The following is a 23,351-nucleotide window of genomic DNA, read 5'->3' on the forward strand; positions in this document are numbered from 1 at the left end:
CAGTACTCTAGTATTGAAAGCACAAAGGGTACTTTGTAGGTTTTCAAATGTGATTAAAGTGGACTGCTTGCTTTTTTGCACAGTTTTGTCAGTTTGAAGTAACAGGGTAGCTCTGTTAGTAATGAACAATTCCACAGAAATTGCTGTATGTTTTGAAGTGTGCCCTCTTGTGACACAGTAACATTTGGAATGATTCTCACTTGACTGGTAACATCTATGTGACATCATGGTCACATGATTCCTTATGCTAGGGTAGACATGCCTCCCACTTTTTGACCAGAGGAGATAGGCCGTTTGTTGAATCCTTCCGCCTTCAATTGTGAGAAAGAAAAAAAGTGAGATTTTGAAATGTCCAATGACCAAAATGTAAAATAGTAGTGAGAGACATAGAACGAACAGTACCAAAATGTGCAGTGTACCTTATTGATATGATGTAATCCTCCACTGTTGAATGCCTTGTCTTTCTGACTGTCTCACCAACCTAGGGAGAGAAAGTTGCCTACCTTGCATTTGGGTTGACTGCCTTACTGAGTGCCGTGTTGGACATGACTCTTCCTGAGAGCTTGAACAAGCAGCTGCCCGAGACGATCATGGACATAGAGAAAGGACCATCCATGCCAGTACTGCATCCAGAGAAACCGATGTTATCCGCTGACAATGATGATAAGGTACAGTCTGACAGAGGGCTCGGTGGAAATTCGTAGGGCTCATGAACCCTTTCAGTGGTATGCTGAGGATTTTCCAGACTGTGAATAGGGACCGAGTTCTGGCTATGGCAATGAGTTTGGCACTGGAAGGGTTGTGTAAGTGATGTTTTAATGTATTTTTGGCTTTTTTAATTGACTTGTTCATGTCTGCAAATCTTGTTTTTTTATAAGACAAGTTGGCTGATGTTTAAGTACGGGTCATGAAAGCCATAGGAAAATAACTCTGAGTTAATTTTATTTGTTGAGAGACAATTAGGTCATTGGAAAATTTGAACTGAAATTCATTTCAGGAACCTTTCACTTGGGTCTCAAACAGTTTGTGGTTTCTGTTGTAAATTATTCTGAAAATTGTTTCCGGCACACACATTGTTTATGGGTTTTTATTTACTGGCTGTAGCTTTGAATAGCTTTGAATGAAAAGGGAAACAATTCCACATTAAATGAAGATGTTTTGCCAAAGCCGGTGCAGTGAGGATGGAAAGAACTGGACAACATATGTAAGGGAGCTCTTAAAAAAACAAACAGGTACATCTCAATCCCTTGTGAAATTTTGGTTGCCACTAGATATTATTTGACTGGGATAGATATTCCAATGTGCTTGGTGCAGGATTTGAGGCCTACGTTGTCTTGAGGTTTTCAGCCTTCCAGCTGTGAGCGAGGTAGTCTGTAATCCAATAAGACACTGACCATGCTCTGTTATAATCAGTTTCAGTCGAGCAAACAATCTTGACTGGAGAAGGATTTCTCCCCTTCATCCGCTAGCTTGCCTTACCCGTGGTCTTCCTGCTGGGCCCTCTATCTCTACGGTCTCTGTCACTGACTGAGCGAAGGAGCTTTCTCTGTCCGTCCCGGGCAACTCACCTTTGGCTCAGAGAACAAACTAGTATTATTTTTAATTGGTAGTGTATTTACCCCAGCATTCCGATGTCACCTTGGGTTCCGTGTGTTTTGCCTTTGAAGGGGTGTTTGTGCACAGAGTGGAGAAGTTTTCACGTTCAGCATTTAACACATTCCTGAGTGTCTTCCAATTTTACTAGAATTCATTTGATAACTTTTGTAGTTTCTTTCTGGTAGGAACATGACCATCACGTACGAGTTCAAAAATTTGGTCATCCGACAGAAGACAAAATGTTGACAGTGTTTCACATTTATTGATATTACCCTAAATTTTGGTTGAGTGAAGAACTGTCAACAAAAATTAAAAATAAGATGAATTGAAACACAAAGGTACCATTTCAAGGATTTTGGTGAAATAGTTTAATTACATGGTCCCTTTAAAGCCATTCCATTTGCTTTTAAAGCACATGGCTAAGAGTTCAACTTTTCAACATGGTAAAACATTGACCATTTTTGTTTGCAAGGCATGTGTGCCCATGTACATGTAGAGTTTTGGGGAACTTACCTTTTCACTGTGTTATGCTGAATGTACATGTATGTATGTGACAGTATCTAACAACAGTGACATCTGTAGTCTGCCAACTCATACTGGTAACAAAAGCTGAAACAGTGAATCCTTGGCCTGTGAGATTGACACCTGGCCTGTAAAAGTTTGGTAGGATTTTTAACACATGTATTGTGGTGAAGGTGAAATACCATAAATGCCACATTATTTTTGTATGAAATATTTCACTTTGTATTTTACTCTTCTCAGATATCCGCTGAACAAATCAAGGTATTTTCAAAATTTATTTTGCGAGATATTTGTGAGGGGAAGTAGGGATTAACCTTTTTTCCCAGTTGTTTCCTATTTTGCCACTATTCTAAGTCGTATTAAAATAAGGAAACAAAGTCCTAATTTAAAAGGATACTTTACGAAGGCATCATAATGACGGCATCCAGGTGATTTAATATACAGTTAAATGACTCGATGCATAGATTATTAAAATCTTAAACTAATTTTCAATGAGGTGGAACGTTTATTCTAATGTTAAAATCTTTGAAGAGAAACATTACATCAACTTAGCACATACTCTGCACGGGCTAGTAGAATCTACAAAGCTATGGATTGGAGAGATTAGCAAATTTGTGTTGGGCAAGAACTGTCATCTCTTATAATTTGCACCTTTGAAGGATTTGAACCTTTGCAGAAGAATTCGCATGTTTGCAGAAGAAATCGCACCTTTGCTGAAGAATTTGAACCTTTGCAGAAGAATGCAGAAAATTTGTGATGTTCATTCATAACTCTGTGATGGTCACTCATAACACTGTATGACACCAATTTCTGATGTCTGACAGCTCACGGGAGCTACTCACTACATGTAGCTCAAGTCCAGCTGTCAAGAAAGTCCTGACTTCCAAGTCTTTGGAATACTGTGCAAACTCCCTCCTTGGCATATCTAACATAGGACCTCAGGAGATTGCAGGTCCAATTGGCTGTCTTCAGGGTGAGACTTGTTCCAATGGTTGACCGCGACATCAGATCTGGCTGGCATGCCAGCAGTAATGTTAATGTTACTCTTGAAGCTGTTGTGTGTTTCCTGTTGAAGCCTCATGGTTCAGCCTGCTGGCTTGCGTCACTCTGTTAATTACTCCATTAACCCTAACCACGCTGAACCCAACAAGGTTATGAAGGATTTCAATGGTCCCTAGGGGGTTAGGGTTAATACATTAGCAAAAACAGACTGAAAAGTTTAGTCATTTAGTTAGAAGAACAAAGATGAATGTTGGGATTACCTAAGGATTAACTTTAGCTTAGACTGCTTCTCCAATATGGTTTTTGCCACGGAGTTACTGACAAGGTTCACAAGCAGTAGAGATCATCCTTCTTGGTTCTTGCCAAAAACAGTATTCTATCTCCAGGGTTTTGTACAAATGATATACACGGCCTTGACCATGTAGGCAGAATCCTCCCTGTGATCATTTTGAACAACTCTTTGCTGGAATGAAGTTGTTTCTTTACGACAGATTCACCTTAAGTTTCTGCAGAACTAGCGCTCCCTTGCCCCTGATGATTCTCAGCTCACTGAAGTGGCACTTTGTGAGGAGTGCAGAGCATTGTTGGTGGAACTTTAACTTCTGGCGAATCAGTGTGTACCAACTATTGTCTTTGTCATGTGATGGAGCCCTTGACTGTGAGTTTATTCAACAAAACAGCCTCAATCCACCCCCCCCAAATCTCACCCACTCTAAGCAGCCACTGTGATTTCTCCACGAGGGCAAAAAGTCCAGATTTGTTTAAATTTAAGATATAAAGGTCTCAAATTCAGGATTGAAATCCTGAATCCTCTAAATATGCTGCAGATTGGAAATATAAATTTTTTAAAGTTTATTAAAAGAGCATTCAGAAAGATGCTTTGACAACAGCTACACTGTATTCAGCAAAGTTGAGAACATGCACAAACAAGGCCATACATGTAGACATAATTACTGCGTCCATCGAGGTTTATTCATAATTTAGGTGAATTATGCTTGTACTCACACTGAAATACCTGGCCACTGTTAAAATAATCCTGTAAATTAATAAAGTATTCTTTTTGTTATAAACAAGTGTAAACAAGGTAACTGCCTGTTGTCATTCTTCGGTTCATTAAAAGCTTTTACACAAGTGTATGTTTTGTATGTTTTTGAAGATAACGAGGGACAAAAAGTAGCATTAACGAAGTTACATGTTTAATCATTAATATTGCATGATTTGTTAAAAAGAGTTTTTTCTTCATTGGCCGGCAAATTTTCCTATAAACCAATATTGCCACTATGAATTTCAATATTTATTGCCAAAAGATTCAGCTGCTGTTACAACCATTTCAACAGTAGTGGAACACTATTATAGCAAGGTCCTTCATTACCTTGTTATAATGGTTACCTTGTATTATCAGTAATGGGGAAACGTTTTGCTTTTTTCAGCTTTTATTTCAAGTGGCCACTCACACCCCTGCATGTAGAATAGCTTGTAGTGAATGGTTCGCATGAATGAAGTCAAGAGACATTTTTCAAAAAGAACAGAGCGAGCATTTCAATACTGGAATACTTTTGATTGCAATGATTGAATGAGTCAACACTTTTTCTTCTCCACTGATATGTATTTGTTGCTTAATTGCCAGTTCAAATTTGCAATATTCTCAAGAATTCAACATTTAAAAATAGGAATATATTTAACTCTTTTTAAACCTTTTTTTCTGATGGGAAAATGACGATAAAGGCTGAGAAAGGTCTGGGCTATTATGTGTAATAAAACTGTTATAAACAAACAGAAGGTGAATCTCTCTCGTTCATTTTTCAATGTAATTCCTATTACAACTACATAAAAATACTTGAAACATGTCAGACATCTGTATAAACACATCAAGGGGTCATTGCTATTCATAGGATCTGCTGTGATGAGAGATGAATCAGACAAACATAACAGATTGACCAAGTGTTGTGGTCAGACACAGGACAAGAACAAAATCCCGTGGATTATTTCAACTGCAAACAAAATTGCACAATGTGGGCTCATTAGCGGAGTAAAATAAGACGATAACGATGTGTTGACAAACACAATGTCCAGTCATGTCAATACCCATGACTTCCAAAAGACATAATGACGTCACACCTTTTTTCCCTGTGCACTTTCATATGAAAGCTCGATAGATCATGTACAGGTAAACAATGGGTGTCATTAGTATGTTGTGTGTCATAAGTGTCTTTGTGTCAGGTGTTAGAGCTAGAGACTCACGGGTTTCCATGACAGTGGCCCCAGTTTCTAAAGACAAGTGTGTGAATCCTACTTTTTGGACTGAGTTGTGAAGTTATATGAAATGACTACAACAGTAACTCATTTTGAGTGAAGGAAGTCATCCAGAGTATAGACATTTTAAATTCATGCTTGCATGTGTTCGGAGAACATAAACAAATTCTGAATTTCTACGCTAAGTAAATGCAATGTCTAAGCAAAGCATACGTGAATAACAAGTTTGCATTTTCAATCAGTAGTATGCTGCAAAGTCTCAGCAAATTCATCTGCAGCGCATATATGAACCAGCTTCCTTGTTGACAGAGATGAAAGAAAAAGCTCACTTATTGAGCACATCCATGGTTTTTAACAAAAAATCCCTGCAGTATTTGTTCTACCCAGCTTTACTAATGCTTCAGTAACTATATCCAGCTCTATGGAGTGACTCCCATCTCTGAATCTCTGGTCCTTGGGGGTGATTGTTCTTCAATACTGAGGAATTCTTTCCACTTTCGAAACGGTTCTTTACGGGGAACCACTTCAAAGGGATTCAGCGGCACACCACTGTCAGCAAGATCACCAGAGTCACTGCAAGGCTACATTCTGGATTCACCATAGCATTAATTAAATCCTTTGGAGTGAATGCAAGGCCAAAAGCCATCCAGATACAGTCACTACTTCGGCATGTCAGCCTATGATTTATTAGCTAATCACAGAATTGTCCACTTGCACTGACTTGTCTTCTGCAGAAATTTAACCTGCTCAATGTGAAACGAAGGAAAGCTAAACAGTCTCCCAAGCAATGCAAACGCCCTTAAAGTATGCCCAAATATCACTTAGCCATGAAGCATTTCTTTCAAGTGATGAAGTTTTACAATCTAGTGTGATGAGTTGTACTTCCTGACAACTTCTGCAATTTTGCATATATCTTCTGGCCTGGTGTGACAGCAGCCCCCAACGTAGCGTGCTCCCAGCTCAATCCAGCTGGTCACCAGCCTCTCTAAGTCAGGCACTTGGTATTCCCCAAGCTTCCTAGAAAAACAGAAAAACAAGAAGTTTTGGTGTGTTATCCGAGGACATGTTCATACTAAAGCTTGAAAGTCAAATGTTTTAATCCCAGGAGGATCTCTCTTAAAGATTCAGCAATGTGTGAAGCCACGTGCTGCTGGCTGATGTCCTGTGCAACAAAGAAAGGTAATGAAGTGCTACTGTAAAGACAGTAGAACAATCACTTTAACGCAATGGGCCCAGCTGCATGCGACCTAGAGAGGGTGCAATTTTCCTAGCAAGAGAGCCCTCCTTTGTTGGGAACTGCACTACGCTAGCTTGTGAATGACTACGAAATGCACATGTTAAGTGTGAACACTCCCTACCAACTCAACTATAACAAGCTAAAATGCGAATTCCAAGTTTAGATTGTGTCATTTGGAGAAAACAGAGAAAACCTGGGGAACCCTCGCTCTGTGTTCGTAGTGGATAAACCCTTGTGCATGCCAAACAATGGCTGCATGCAAGGAGGAATAATGGGTAAATATCTATAGAAAATCAAAATATTCATGTAAAAGACATTTGGTTGAAATACTCGGGCGTCAATAGATGTCTGTCAGATTAGAGACAGTCATTTGTGTGGATGTAAATGAAGTTTTGAAATTTTGAAGAATTTTGAAAATGGAAAACTTGAAAATCTCCCGGGTATGCGTCTCGCAACTTCAAATTAAACCTGGCAGCATATGGTTAATGAAGTAATGGTGGGAGCAAGAACATATTACTGACAAAAGTTCTCAAATGACTCCAAAATCTAGGCCACAGCATCCAAACTTTCAAAGGCTTTCACAAGAATGTTGATATTTAAGGCATCAAGCTGAGATGTTACTTTCCTTTGTTTGGTTCGGAAAGATCTTTAGGGATTTTGTCAGGCATATCTGGGTCAGGTCACATGGGAGGAACCCCAATTTTCAAGATTTGGCAGGGAATGATGTCCCCTGAAACACTTTCTTCAGATCCACCCGTAGCCTCACACATTGCTCCTTTTGACGGAATCTGTAACCAATATATACCTGCCGTCAAAGAACTCCTTCCTTTTGTCCGGGTAGACGACAAATGGCTTGTCCCCAACAACACTCTTGGCTCTCTCTAGGAGTGAGGCCACGTTGCTTGGGTTGCAACAGTTGCAGCCTACGGCGACAATCTGCTCGGAATCAACCACTGCCCTGACACCATCAACAAATGTCTCACCGTGCCAAATATACTGGTTGTCCTTAAAATGAAGAAAAAGGCTGTGGTCTGTATACTCAGTATCATAGAGATTGGAAAACATGCCTCACATTTTCATTCTTGTTTCAATACTTTGTTTTACTTAATCAAAGGGGTACACTTCAATTACATGTAAAATATAAAAGTACATGTCACCTTGTTCCATCATGTCCATGGGGTATAAAAGTAGGCAAAATATTTCTGTCAATCGTGGAAAGCCTAGTTTCAATAGTGTTGTAAAAAAGGCATGTAACGTATCAAGAGGTAGACTGTAGTGAGACGTGCCAGGGTGTGTATGTGTGTGTTTGTATGGGTCTACTCTGACAATTGGATGCAGACAGGTGGCACAGCTGAACATGACCCACGTTTGCTGGTGTTTGTGTCCATCCTTATAAAGAATTTGCATATGACTGCATGTCATCAAGGACTGTTCACTGGAAAGTACATTGAGATTTTCAGCAGATTGAATTTGCTGATGTAATGCTTGAAAAAAAATCAGTAGTAGTAGAAATACTAGGCTTAATGCAGTATCAAATTTTAACGGTCAATTAACATTCAATGCTAGTCATATGGCCATATTGAAAGTGAGGACCTGTGGTCCAGTGAGGCACATCGTTTGCAATGTCAGTGGTTACAGCATGATTGAATTTTCCAAATCTATGCATTCGTATTGGCAATTTCATGTACGCTAGAATTGATGCAAGTCGAGAGACTTTGAAGGTAAGTCCATTTCTGCAGACAAGAGCGTACACTTAATGCTAACCTTACCGAAAACCATGTTGACTGAAAAACTTCTATAGAGTGACAAAGTGTAAGGTCATCTTGGACCAGGAAATGTAGTGCAAACATGTAGTGCATTCGTTTGCACTACATTTCCTGGTCCAAGATGACCTTACGCTTTGCACACACATGGGTGTTGGTTTATGCTGGGGTTTTGGAGCTAATGCCTTTTACCATGGAGGAAGGAGGGGACCCATGCTTTTACAAACATATTGTATGCATGATGTATTAACTTTGGTAGTCTATAGTTGTTAAATACCGAGGGAACATTATTAAACCCCAGACTGCATCGAATAACAGTGGTTAAAGAACAGATTCGTTGCCAAAGACAATTTCTCTGGTTGGCAGGGACATGTAGGCTTGTTTTGAGAAATGGAACAACTGTACGTGGGAGAAGAGGGTAGGTCAAGAGGACATGTCTACCCCAAAGTTTGCCCCTTTTGGGGGCCTTTTTAATTAACTACTTGCAGACAGTATCATTAACCTCATATTTTCCAACGTGCTGAGGAAGTGCCTGCTAACACAACTGGCCACACACAGTGGCCAAGTTCAAGGTCAACACATGGCCTGCCTCCACAAACTTCTCAGACTTTTGAGTGATGTGTGTGCAAAACAAATAGCAGTGATTGGTTGAGGTTTGTTTCACATTAACCCAATAGCCATGCCTGTGTACACAGATAGCAAGAGCGAAGTGATTGTTTGAAGAGGAACTTGGGAAAATACACATGTACATGTAATGTCATGTATAAGCAACCCACCCACAGGTAATTCATGCAAATGAGTTTAATTTGTGCTGGTCTCTCCACTTATTCAAATTCTCTTTCAGGAACAACACTTTTGGGATCATGTTAGGATGTATTAACTCTTTACAACAGCCCTCAATTACATTTCTGTTCACACTTGATGATGAAATGCGATTCACTGTAAGTTCATTCAGATAGCTTAAACAAGACAGCATTAACCATCCTGGGAGTAACAATAGACAGCATACAAGGACCAAAACACAGTCAAGCTTCTTTGGGATAATCAAGATTTCTGAAGTAGTATTCAGGTCATGCATTCAAGTATTAATGAGCCAGCAAGTTTTTTCCACAAGTTGTTAGAGAGCAAAAGTGAACAGAGCTCAGAATATGACACTTGCACTGAAAGTTAAACTCTTGTATCAAAATTCAGCATTGGAATGTAGGCCCTGAATGAATTGCGATGACCAGGGTTTGGCTGGCGCTGCAATATTTCTACAAGATATATACAAGTACCCACCTTTACAGAGTAACTGAGCCAGGCTTTGGTGTCAGGAAACTCTTTGAGTAGCTCCACGAGAGCTTCAGCCTCAATTTGGCATGGGATGGTCTCTATGGCGATGAGCTCCACACCTGACTTCACCAAAGCCTCCAGATGTGGCCTGTGCCATTCCTTCAGTTCCTGGAGTAAGAATTTCAATTTTGTTGCCAGCAGTTCAAACAGCAATTAAAAGGATGTGTTGAAAGAGTCAGGACTTAAAACCAAGAAAACCATCAAGAGAACACTAGTAAAAGAATCCTGTGATGAGAGCCATAAAAATGATTGACAATAACCTTCCACAAATTACAATCTTTTTTAGGATTTTGAAGGGTTGAAGAAGATAGACCTTCACAGCTTGGTGCCCCTTACAACACCAGGATCCTGTGGATTGAATGGAATCTTGAGAATTGAGGAGGTTTCTGCATAAGTGTTCAAGGTCGTTAGGGAAGAAATTTCAACACCATTTTCAATGTTCCTCTTTTGCAAATTCCTAAAATTTGGTCATGCAGAGCAGTTTTGGATATGTGCTAACAGTGTCTGACGATCATGTACATGTATGCTGTCAACTTTGTTCTTGTGACCAGGCCATAAAATGATTTCTAGGACATTTAGAGAAGACAAATATTACACAACAGTTTGTACAGTGCTGTAGTTAAGTCCACCTTTGTCAAAGTCAAAAGCCCACCTTTCAGACCCAAGTCCAACTCCAATGTTTTGAGAGTGAGTCTTTGATTTCTTGAGTCTGAGTCCAGTATCGGTCTATGCTAGTTGGTGTTGTTGAAGTGCATAGCAAGATTTGAACTAAAAGGACATATATTGTACCTCTTTTGTTTTCGTGTCTGCGTACACACCGCTGTATTCCGAGAAGTTGTGTTGGCTGGCACCGTATGGGCCCAGGGACCCGGCAACAACTGGTTTCTGTCTCCCTGGAATGCAGTGAAGTCAGTTTTCAGGTTGAGAACTGGTAAAGTATACTTGCCGGGCATGGCTAATAAGCCAGGCTTGAAACAGCAAAATCCATGGATTATGAATTTAGGGAGAATTTAAACATGAAATTGAAATCTTTTTGAGCTGGCATATGTGACCCCCCCAAAATAGGAAAAAAATTTCCCTGCAGACCCCCCCCAAAATAAAATGACTACTTGTGCTAGAAGTGGAGGAGATAATAGGAAAAAGGAAAGGACAAAAATTAAAAATGATGATGCCTGTTGGAGTTTACGACACATCTTTCCCTACATTTTAACAGAGGGGATCGGTTTAGGGCATGTTATTGATGGGAGGAATTGTAAGGTTCAACAATTATATTGTCCCAGGTGTACAGTAGAGTTATGATTGAAATGACAAGGGTCTCCAACAAATTCTTACAAGAAGCCATTTAGCTGCCAAACTCACAAGCAGCTGAGAAATAAATTAGGGATTCAAGAAGGTTATTTTGACTGAAGTAAGAAATTCAGTGACAGAACGTTCTGAAGAAATTCTTGCACCAGAATCCGCTCAGAGCACAACAAAAGAGGGCACGTTTTTTGGGTACCCACTGCATAAGCATGCGTTTATAATGGAGATCAATGGCATGTTTGACATGGAGCACACTGAGTACACGTAACAAATTTATTCCTTAATGTATATTCTCTGTCTACACGCAGAACGCGTACAAGAACCTGCTTGGAAAACTTACAACCATTTGTCTTTCTTTTGCCGCTTGGGGGTGCACTTCAACTCGGGGTGGATAGAGAGACAAAGAGCTTGTACACCAAGCAACATCTATATGTACATGGGGGTCAAACTAAATCTTTAGCAGTCTGCCAAATTTTCATCGATTATCCTTTTACTGTATCTGCCAAATTTTCTATACACCATTCAGGTCCTATGACTTCATCCTATCACTGAAGGTTCAGCTTTTAAATTTTAAACAAAAGAAGAAACAAAACCATTCTGTGAGGTGGAATTTTGCAAGAGATCAGTGAAAATGTTTCCAATGATCAACTCACAAACTACTGTCTTTGGTTGTCTTCTCAAAGGAATTTAAGTGGAGATGGAAGTGGAATTTTGAGACATACCGGTGAATGTCCTTTGGTGGGACTGCAATGCACAAGTACATTGTGCACCTTACGATTATAACAATGTTTGACTTATTGTTATAAATTTCAAGTGTTTCAGCACTCCAAAACATTTTACCTTGTGAATAGGAAAGTATGCTGTAGTTTGAATAAAACAGAAAAACATTTTCTGGTTTTACAAAATTATTATTTTTTGCAGTCAAAAATGGAACACAATTTACCTGTCGCTAGTGACAGTAAAATGGGGATTGATAATATTTTTAAATGAATTACCCTCTGGTCTCAATCAGGTTATATCCTCCACACTGTTATAGACACTCAAGGCATGACAAAAATGTCAAACCATCAGGGAAACAATGCCTGATAGTGTTTACTGGCCCCCTTTATGTGTTTTATGACTTATGCCAGTTGGGTGCAGGACACACTGAGCAAGCAGAACCAATTTCCGTTTGATGTGTGATGATGAAATGATTCCTCCCCGATCTGTCTCCACTTTGCCAGTGATGGGGTGCTTCAAGTTGGGGCACAGAATCCAGAAAGACCCCCCCAGACCTCTACAGATCTTTCTTCTCATTCACCTGGGTCTTTGTCCTTGTTCTCAGCCCAGAACTCTTCCACAGCCTCCACGGCGACTCTTGTTGCCAGGGCAAACAACTCAAGGGCGCCCTCTCTTGACAGGCTGATAGACTCGTCGAAGCCCTGAATACTTGCCTGAGATTGAGTAGGCAAAAAAGTAAAAACAAAATTTCAAAATTAATGGTGAATGGGTGTGCCACAGTTAGAGTTTCCAGAGGAAATTGCAAGCTTTCCTCAGGTGGGATTGAAACCATAAACTGCTTTCTTATGGAAGAATAACCTCTTGACCACTGGGCACACCAGGGTTAATTGACAAGGCTAAACCTAATACACCAATTCAACTCTCCACAACATTCAGTTTGCAAATTTGATGTCTAAATAATTACATTTTAGATTGGAAGTCTGCCCTCAACTGAAGCTCAGACACTGCAAGTATGAAACACAAACTGAAGCCCTTTTTAATATCATTAACATACTTGGTATGTAGCAGTTGTAATGATGTCTGCACCACTTTCCAGGAAACTATTTCAAACAGGAAAAAAAAAGTCACAGGCAATTAGACACATGTGCAACCTCAATCCACTAATCCTGATTTCATGACTAACTTTTAATCTGGGGCCTCTATTAATTTACATTGGAATTTAAATGGCAATGTATGTTTGTCCTTAAGGTTGACATGATCTAAAGTAAAGCTTGCAGGCAGACCAAAAAATGCCCTAAACTGTATAAAGTTAAAGACTAGCTGCAATCAATTTGTTTTAACACAAACTTTGAAAATACCCCCTTTGTGTCTCACTTAACTTTCTTCCAACTTTTGCTTCATTGTTTCAAAGGGTATTTACTGCAAGTTTGGTTTTATGCTAAAGAGTATTTCCATGTTCATGAGCGCAGCTATGATGCATTCCTAGAAAGAAAGCCTCAAGGATATATACACAGATTTTAGCACAAACAGTCCTGCATTTTGTGGATTTTGCTAAATGAAATTTTTCTTTTTTGATGATCCATCGCTGTTTGTGCAAAACAAAGCAAGTATCAATCCCTTCTTGGAAATGTTTCAATATTAACTTCTGGATTCACAACTTTGATGGAAAAACCTACATGTATGCAATGACCAATATGTACTTATAATGACCATGATAATGATTATTTATTACTACTTGCAACCAACGGTTGGATTGAGTTGCATACTACAGTCTAAAAAGACACCATATCAAAATACAGTATAGCAATATTCAAGCCTTAAGTTAAAATTGCTAAAAACAGCAATATAAAAACAGAATCATCCAATTTATCCAAACCTGTTCCAATAATGTAGACATCTTCAAGGACTAAAGACAGATAAATTAGAAAAAATACTTAAGATTTCATAAAAAAGTTCCATTTGACATGTTTGACATATACATCTTGGGAACACCAACTCACACCTAATTAAAATCTTTAAGAACAATTAATATAAAAACAATCATCCTATTTATCTAAAACTTGCTAAAACTACTGGTATGTTATTACAAAGTAATTCTTAAAAAGACGGGATGGCATTGGAAAATTGACAAATACACTATTAGCGTGCTACTGAAGATTGAGGAGACACCATGGGATAAAGGAGGTTTTAAACCTATTTGTGCGGGTATGGGGCAGATCTCAACTGATACAACAGCCCACGGGGGACAGGGAGCAAATGGTGAAACTTATGACTAGGGTTCTTAAGCTTATTGAAATAAGACTTACACACATAACGCCTATCATAAGGAGACTGGATATTGACAGCTTGCAAAGTGGTCTCATAACTCTGCCCAGGATAATTACAACTCAGAGCCCTTTTCTGAATCGTTTCAATCTTGTCAGACAAGTACTTTGGAAGACTGCTATGCCACACTTGACATGTATATTCCAAAACAGGTCTAATTACAGACAAATATATTTAAAGCAGGTCATTTTGACTGATACCTGCTCATTTCATTTGATACAGCATACAATTTTTTACCAGCCTCGGATACGATGAGGTCAACATGGGCGTTCCATGTCAATTCAGCAGAGAGTATAATACCGAAAACTTTAGCTTGAGTGACTTGAGTTGATTGTATTATTGTCAACTTCAATGTTTGGCACAGTAATGGGATGAGACGGATCCTTACAAAAACAAATCAAAAGTTCTTTGGTCTTTGTCGAGTTGATTTCATTCTGCAAAGCAATGTCGGCAGACTCCTGTAATGGGGACTCTGAACCCTTCTTACAGACCTTGAAAATAGTGCTATTGTCCACGTATTTATAAATTGGTCAGGGGTTAGCCAAGTCATTGATCTAAACTAAAAAGTCCATGGGTCAAGATAGTGTCCCCTGTGGGACACCACCATTTAGACAACCTGCGGTTGACGTGACACGCCCAATTTTGACACGCTGGACCCTGTCCTTCAAGAACGCAGCCATCCAGCGTACTAAATGATGATCAGGGCTGATGTCGATCAGTTTCTGGATAAGAATGTAGTGATTTATGTGATCGAATGCCTTGGAGTAGTCCAGCAGCAGAATGCGTACGAATCTGCCGAGTTTGTGAGTAGCCTCGTACCATTGGTGAACCATTTCCACAAGCACATCAGTAGTACCAGACCCAGGAATGCAACCAACAGGTTTGGGTCTATTTTGTCCTTGATTTTACTAGACACTTAAGTCGAGTACAATAGATTCAAACACTTTGGCAGCAATGGGTGTCAATGAAATTGGTCTAGTATCAGTCTCTATTGACATGGATGGGAATGTCTTTGTATGGAAATGATGTGCAGTTTTCCAACTCGTGGGAACTGCACCCTGTCTAACTGAAGTGTTATAAATGTCCATTAGAGGGGCAGCAAGTACATTTGAAAATTCAGCGTAGAATCCATGCAGGGATTCCGTCAGACCCCCTGGCTTTGGTAACATCAATCAAGAGCCTTCTTCGTAGAGTAAACACTGATGAAAAGCTCTGCTGGCACCGGTTCTGTTGACTGGAAGACAGGGTTAGTTTTATCCAGATGAGGTAAGTCACTGCTGACAGAAATGAAAAAGTCATTAATCTTATCTGCTAGCGCCTGCAGATCTCCATTGGACACCGTTTTGGCAAGGCCCTGCAAACAGGCATCTCCTTTTATTGATGGTGCTCCCATGAGTGCCTTCATGTTTTTCCACCAGCCTCTGCAGGAGCAATTCTGCAAGGTGGCAATCTCGGACTGGTAGAAATCATGCCATTAACGCGAGGCAGCACGATGAACTTGGTTACGAAGTTGTTTTGCTAAGTCAACTTTGCCTGCCATTCTTGCCCGCTGGCGTCTCTGGACCAAATGTCAAAATGCATCGGTGACCCATAGCTTATCGTTGGTGTGCCTTGTCATAATCTTGGTGGGAAAACAGGACTGCATTAATGAATGTAGGACTGACTGGTAGATGGCTAATTTCTCATGGCAACTTTCAGAGTTGTACAAAACATTCCAGTCAATCTCAGAAATTACTGAGCTAAAAACTGCTTTCTCTCTTTTTGCCCATGCACCGAGTGGTGATCCTGAGGGTGTGGCCAGAGTCTAGAGATGGGGCGTTGGATGGAGAAAATAAAACCATATTATGATTTGATGTACCAAGTTCCGAGAGTACGACAGGTTTGTCGTAAACGGATGACAGGTTGGTCCAGATCTTGTCCAAAATTGACTGATGCCGTGTGGGTGAATCTACTACTTGCTTAAAGCCATAATGGGTACCGAGGAATGCGTCTCTGAGTTGATTGAAATCACCAGTCACTATTACACCACACGATGGGTGCAATCGTAAGATGCTATGGGCACAATTAATGAGGTAGCCATGCATGGATGTGTTGTCTGCATCAGGTGGGTGGTAAATGCAACCAACGGCCACGCAGGAAAACTGTCGAGGAAGTTTTCATGGTCTCGACGTGATCCATAATGCTTCATGTGTGTCATCTTCCAAGACTTGTAGTCTTTTGTAAGGAATGGAGTTTCTTATGTCCATTTATAATAAGAATATTGTTAGTTATTAATGACTTCCCTAGATGACATCACAGCAACAGCACTTGCTTAAGTTGTCCAGGAAAGCACTGATGATTTTAAATATTTAAAAAGCCATGCTTTCATTTGAGTTTGGTCATTTGTACATTTATACTGGTCTACTCTAGTTCTACACTATTAAAGTACATTTGTACACGTATTTAAAGTACATGTTGTAAAAATGTTGCTCAGCACTGAAGCACATTGGTTCCAAATCTTGCAAATTTAGGGTTGTCTTTGGCTTTAGGAGGAAGCTTTAAGTTACCTCTTATGCACATTCTTGATCAAGTGTGGACCAGTTATTAAAGGCCGGGCACTCCACAGTTCATCTTCCTGAAAAACAAAGTTTTGAAAACCCCATAAATGTGAGCTCTACCCTTGAACAAGAGTTCTTCATCAAGCATGTTTCACCATGCCAACATTCACACCTTAAACATTTACAACATTTTGTATTGAACTGATTGGGTGCATTTGGCCGGGTTTATACGGCTGACTGGGGCAGCTAAAGTTCATTTTATTTTTGATGTCTTTGGGCCTTAATTTTATAATTCAAGTGCTTCAATAAATAGACGCTTGCATTTTTTTAATGCCAACATTGAACTGATAGGTGACTGCATGACTGAATGGTCAAGACATGTGGCACTGGTGATGCAGTTTGAAAGGACACAGGGTGACTGCTTCATTTTCTTTTATGATCAGTGGCTCTGGAGGATTTTTCTTTGAAAGGGAAATAAAGAATAAAACCGCACAAGGTCTGAATTCCATCTTTAGTTTGGAACCAAAGTTGCATTGTAAAATCTCTACGCCCCCCAAACACTCACTGCACATGTTCTGTCATGCCAACAGCAAAAGCAACAGCATTATCAACATGATCAAAACCAGTACACGGTCCAATATCCACGAGGCCTACCTACATGTAAACAAAATGGTGACTGCAATTGAAATTTCAAAAATTCAACAGAAGATAAAATCTTCATCACAATTTCCCTGTAAGTACCAAAAGTTTGATACCAATTTACATGTAATGTACATGTACACCATCCTAAAAGATTTACATAAAATGTATTCATGTCCATGTCCCTCATGATTTGTCTTTTCATAAAACTGTATGGACCGAAAACAGGACTTCTGCCCTCATTTTACTGCACATCACTGAAGAGCATGTAGCCATGGTTGGACACAAGTCTTCATCATGACTGATGTCCAGGTTCTGACTGTATAATACAGCCCAAACTTTACACTATTTTTTTCTTGTTTTACGTTGGTGATGATGAAACCAATTTCATGCATGTAGGCTACGACACGGCGACTATTCAACTTACAATGCTAACAACACCCGTGTATTCCAGCTCAGTTCCCAATCCCCCGTCTAGAACTTTGACGCTCATTGTTCTCTGGATGTCACTGCTTATAACTCTATCCCGACCCTTAAAATAGCAGCACTGCCTGTGAAAAGTTTCAAACTTCGAAATATGAACTCGTGACCTGGGAAACTGCTGATAACTGCCAACTGTCAGAACTGTTGCTGGATCTCCAAGGCCGGCATTAATTTGTCCGGAGATGTCTATGATAATGAACTTCATCATTCAGGCTCCCGGGTCATTTGAAACATGAATTATGCAGAGCGCTCTCTCGATCTCAGGCTCCCCGCACGGCACCACGTGCGTACGTTTCACCATGATTTCGATAGCGTGCATTTGAACTGGTAGGCCTTCTCCTGAATTCTCCCCTAGGCATAGGGAGATTAACTAGTATGTTTGATTATGGAAGAAATGTAACACTAAGACGCAATAAAAATCTGTACACATGACGGTTTATTTGTTTTCTTTGTTGGGAAAGTTTGTTAGCCCAGAACTGTTACGTTATCCATATCATGGTTGTACGCAGGCGCGTAGGTTTGAACAATGACAGTCCCGTCCCTTCCATAATGTTGTCGGTCCATCTCTTTGATCTCCGTCGTCCCAGTTTCCTTTTTCCCGGAACTGTTCCTTGAAGGATGGTCTTTGAGAGCCACTTTCCATGTTGTGTGGCCATGCCATGTTAGCTTTCTAGTTTGAAGGCTGACAGCCACTGGCGGCGAAAGCACTTTTTAGAGCGGGTCCTATGATTGGCTGGGGCTTAATGGATCATGCGAGCCGTAAAGGCCCGCCCGATGGTCTATTAACTGCCCCCTTCAAAAACTGTTCCGCTGCCTGTGTTGACAGCAGCTCCGAGTCGTTCTGATGGGGCAGATAGTGGCGGATTCCTCTACGTGTGGTCTCCATGCGAGATGCCTAAAGCTGCTAAAATAAGATGCTACAGCCAGAAAATAGCGCTGTTTTTTTGGGGGGGGGTCCACGTGTGTAAAGGTAAGGCTTTCGTAACTGCAGGAAAGGTTTCTGTCCTTTCTTGGAAAAATAAAAATATTCTCTCTCTTCATTTCCCTGCAATTGAACCAGGTACACTGAGCTATTTTGAAAGATAATTGATCCACGGTGAATCATATAATTATTCCCTTTAGTAAACTGCACCGTAAACAAAATTATTGGAAAAGCGTAATTTTTCTTGAGATATGACACTAGGCCTAATCATGACAACACTTTTTACCAGGGTTCGGGAAGCTGTGTTCGGGGTGGGGGTATAATTGTATAATTTGTCTCTGTTTGTGGAGTCATTCAATCTGTTTTGTCCTTAACCGAAAATAAGAACGTTTATTTGAGGGGCCTCCAGCCTCATTGCATTAGCGCATTTGGATAGTAGAGAGGACTTGCAGATTTCCGCAGCTTTCTAGGGCATGTTTAATTCTATATCCGATAGAGACTAGAGACTGCGACATAAGATCTGGCTTGCATGCCAGCAGTGCCGTTATACTTAAAGGGTTTGTGTCGTTTCGGCCGCCGTACGTTTTCTACCTCCATAATTCCTATCGAAAGCCTCACTGTTATGTTCATCCCGCTGACATGCGTCACTCTATCTGTTGTAATGTAAAATTTATACTAGCAAAAACCTACGGTGGCTGATCTCCGCCAAGAATACACTTTTTTATTTTACGGCGTTATTACGCCCTAATGTAAGGCATAACCTACCGCCCAGGCTTTGTATCCATGCTATTACTGAGCATCGGGACCACCTGCAGACAAAAGGGCTTTTATCGCTAACCTTGCAAGATTCGAACCGTCCAAGGATGGCCACAGTAACTGCAAATACCATGCGCACAAGCGGAGCCACGTGTGTGTGTGCGTGGGCGCCGCAGAGCATTATTGCGTCGTAATAGGGCGTCATAACGCAATAACAGGGCATTATTACGCTTAAAATAGGCCGTTATAACGCCATAATGGGGCGTTATTACGCCGTATTATGGCGTTATAACGCCGTAAAATAAAAAAGTGTATAACTGGCTTCTTGATCGTGTGAAGCTGAACATCGACAAATGTAAACTGATGTCTATTACTCGCTCCAGAATACCTCATAGATCCACAAATCAGATTGATTCTCGTAACTTGGATTTTGTTGATCAGTATAAATATCTTGGTGTGGTTATCTCCTGAGATCTTTCTTGGAGTCATCATGTAAATTCAGTTGTTTCAAATGCTACTAAGATGTCTGATTTTACTAGAAGACTGGTTAACTCCAAAGACCCTATATTCTTGTCACTCTTTACTGCTCTCTTATCAGACCTATTCTTGAGCATTCTGCCCCAGTTTGGTACTCAAGTTCTCCTTCACAACGAACATTACTGGAAGGAGTTCAAAGGCAATTTACTCGTTCCTGTTTGGGCCTCCCAAGACGTCATTTGCCAAATTCTTGCAGGGATAATATAGAGTACTCAACCCGTTGTTCCAAGCTGGGTCTGTCCTACTTAACGAATAGGCTGAACTTTTTGGTAGTCGTCTATGTAGCCAAATGTATCTATGACACCATGTTTGCAGAACCTTGCTTGACATCTTTCAAACTATTTTTTTGCTAGAACGAAGTTGTTTCTTTGCTATAGATTCACCTGAAATTTACGCAGAACTAGTGCTCCCTTGCTGGATGATTCCTAGCTCACTGAAGGTACACATTGTTCGTGAAGAGTGCATAGTTAATGGAACGTAAGTTCTGGCATTTTCTTTCAATAGAGCTTCTGTTCAAGTTTTTTTTTCCCAACAAAGCCTCAATGCCTTTCCCCCTCAGTCAAATCTTACCTACTTTTAAGCAGTCACATCTGAACATCTTGATTACAAAATTATTCATTTTTCCTCCCCTTAAAGTCAAAGTAGAAAAGAGAGCCCCGAGAATCACTTGTCTTGCTCATGGCAAACATACTCCTGCAATCTCTCCACGACAGTAAAAATTCCAAACCTGTTTTAACTTAAGATATAAATGTCTCAAATTCAGGATTGAAATGCCAGTGAAGCCTGTAAATATGCTGCAGATTGGAAATAAACATTTTGTTAAGTTTCTAAAAGAGTATTGAGAAAGATGCTTTGACAGTAAACCTCTATATTTGGCAAAGCGGAGAACATCCACAAAGCCATATGGGTAAAGTTACTGCTTCAGTCGAGGATTATTTATAATTTAGTTGAATATTGCTTGTATTCAAAACATTATTTAAAGTACAGAGTACATTGAAATACCCGGCCACTGTTCAAATAATCCTGTAAATTAGTCAAGTATTCTTTTATTATGCACAATAAGAAAACAACTGCCCGTTGTTATTCTTCAGTTCCTTATAACTTCTACACAAGTGTATGATTTGTATGCTTTTGGTAATCACGGGACAAAAATGAACCTTAATGAAGTCACATATTTTAATCATTTAACGGTATAATTTGTTACAATTTGGCTGGCAAATTTCCAGTGTACCCATATTGCCACTTTATTTCAGAATTTATTTCACAAAGGTCAGCTGCTGCTTAATAGTACAGTGCATAAATACAATCATTTGAACAGTAGTGGGACACGAGTAACAAGGTCCTTGGGACTTGACAAAGTACATGTACATTGTCATAACAGGTGCCATGTGTCATCAGTAACAGAAAACAAAGAGAGACAAAACCTTAGGACCTAAATTTTTCTTCGTTATAGACACGACTTTTTATTATCAGTTTTCTTCTGATCTGTGTTCCACTGCAATTTCTTTTGATTTCTGAAAGCTATTTTATGCAGAATTCACTCTCTCGATTGTACTGTTAATCTCTTGTAGTGTAGGCTGTAAACTAACTATGTAGAATACATGTAGTTTGTAGTGCCTGCTTCACATGAATGAAATTGACTGACATTTTCCCCCCAAAGAACAGTGAACTGTTCAATCGTTGGATACTTTGAATTGAAATGATTGAATGTGCCAATACTTTGTCTTCCTTTCCATTGATATGTTTTGTTTCGAAATGCCAGTTAAAATTGCAATATCCTAAAGAATTCAACATTTTAAAATATCAATATATTGTATTAACTATTTCTTTTTATTTTTTTTTCTGATGGGAAGATCATGGTAAAGGCCGAGAAGGGTCGCTGCTATTTCGTGTAATAAAAATGTAGGAAAATAGAAAGTAAATCTTTCTCATTGTTTTTGAATCTAATTCATATTACAACTTAAAAAACACATTTGAAACTACAATTTCAGTTGTATCTCTATATACACTTCAAGGGGTCTTTCCTATTTATCTGCGGGACTCTGTTGTGGTGAGAGATGAATTAGACTGAGACATACACAAAAGATTTACCAAATGCTGTGGTCATTAACAAGGAAAGAACTGGATGGTTCCAACAGCAAGAATTGCACAATGTGGGTGTATGAGTAAAGTAAAATAAAATGCGAGTGGTGTTATTAAACACAAATGCAGTCAAGTCAAAACCCATAACTTCAAATAGACTTTAAAAACATAAGGTCATTTTGTTTACATGTGCACTTTCCTATGGGGTTTGATGAATCAAGTCCCGCATCTTAGCCATTGAAAAGTGCAAATGTAAAGAATGGGTGGCATCACTATTTTACGTGTAATCAGTCTCTTTGTTTAAGGATAGGTGCCATAGACTCTCAAGATTCTATGACAATTCGGTCTCAGTTTCAACAAAGACAGGTGTGTGAATCCTACTTTTTGTGAATGACTTGTGACGTTATATTAAATTACTAGTGTAGTAACTCGTTTCCTCGTATGGAAGATTTTGACGCCACCCTGAGCAAGGCAATATTAAATTCATGCTTGTGTTTGTAGAACATAATTGGACAAATTCTGAATAATTTACTCTAAATGCAACACTGAAGCACAACATGCATGCATGATGTTAAGGCATTTTCAATCGGTAGTGTTAGGCATTAAAAAGCCCTCGGCCACATTCATCAGGGTTCCTGCACCTAAAGGGCAATTAAATTCCATGACTTTTCCCATGACCAAATTAAGAAAATCCATGACCCAATAATGAAATTTCATGGACCATTTGGACTTCCGTTAAATTGCAAATAAAATTAGGCATTTTATGCACTTATTTCTTAAAATGGAAATCACACACAGTGTTGACTTAGTCATTTTTACACAATCCTATGACTTTTCTAGACTGCAGGACCCTGTCATCTCAATTGCATATGTGACCTGTCACCACAAAATGAGCTGAAAGTCAGAATTTTAAAAAATTGAGATATTTGTGTTTTTGAGTTCAGCAGAAAGAGAGCTCTCCAATGGCATGTACATGGAACACTTAGGGTAGAAGTATAAGGTGACAATGTGACATTATTCTGGCAGCTTGCGCTTTTGTTCCTGACATTGTTTCAACATTTCAGACCAGGCATGCATAATGCTATTGTCAAAACTACTGTGAAAATGATATTTTTAACTATTCGATCCTGCTAAATATTTGGAATTAAGAAGAAAATGGGTTAGTCTTTCCAAATATTACAAAAATCCCCAAATCAACCTCCACTTCAATATGATTTTGAACCTTCAAAATAGGAAAGCGCGGAATGCGACTTTACGCTCATTTTGTTGTGACGGGTCACATATGCGAACATGCTTGCCTTCCTTACACAGAGAAAACGTGACGTTCATTTTCTGACTGTGTA

At 39.6% G+C, this 23,351-nt stretch overlaps 2 protein-coding genes across 6 annotated transcripts in view; one reads left to right on the top strand and one right to left on the bottom strand.

Annotated features, from left to right (window-relative positions):
* Window positions 1-4,899, top strand: part of LOC110987970 (solute carrier family 22 member 15-like) — an 18,934-nt gene extending 14,035 nt beyond the window's left edge. For 4 of the 5 annotated variants that reach the window (XM_022251154.2, XM_022251153.2, XM_022251155.2 and 1 more), the window contains exon 11: window positions 486-4,899. In XM_022251154.2, coding sequence (XP_022106846.2) covers window positions 486-704 — 219 coding nt within the window. In that variant the 3' untranslated portion in view covers window positions 705-4,899. The remainder of the gene's footprint in view (window positions 1-485) is intronic. The other variant, XM_022251160.2, reaches the window with a different exon arrangement.
* Window positions 4,071-18,189, bottom strand: LOC110987963 (uncharacterized). Its single transcript, XM_022251143.2, has 8 exons — window positions 17,656-18,189; window positions 16,599-16,666; window positions 12,782-12,827; window positions 12,308-12,440; window positions 10,495-10,598; window positions 9,652-9,813; window positions 7,416-7,615; window positions 4,071-6,390 (listed from the first exon to the last, which is right to left on the bottom strand). The coding sequence occupies exons 1-8, from the start codon at window positions 17,917-17,919 to the stop codon at window positions 6,237-6,239; spliced, it is 1,131 nt and encodes a 376-aa protein (XP_022106835.2). The 5' UTR covers window positions 17,920-18,189; the 3' UTR covers window positions 4,071-6,236.
* Window positions 18,190-23,351: the final 5,162 nt, after the last annotated feature.

Source organism: Acanthaster planci, linkage group LG14 (genome assembly GCF_054643075.1).
Source record: "Acanthaster planci isolate LZ-2023a linkage group LG14, COTS_SCS, whole genome shotgun sequence".
Classification (NCBI taxonomy): Eukaryota; Metazoa; Echinodermata; class Asteroidea; order Valvatida; family Acanthasteridae; genus Acanthaster; species Acanthaster planci.

Excerpts from the sequence above, each read along its gene's own strand:
- LOC110987963 (XM_022251143.2), bottom strand. The coding sequence starts at position 17,919 with ATGATGAAGTTCATTATCATAGACATCTCCGGACAAATTAATGCCGGC. Across the intron at positions 10,599-12,307 it reads GAACAAGGACAAAGACCCAG|GGAGACAGAAACCAGTTGTT; the intron begins GTGAATGAGAAG and ends ACTGCATTCCAG. Across the intron at positions 7,616-9,651 it reads GGCTCAGTTACTCTGTAAAG|GACAACCAGTATATTTGGCA; the intron begins GTGGGTACTTGT and ends CTTCATTTTAAG.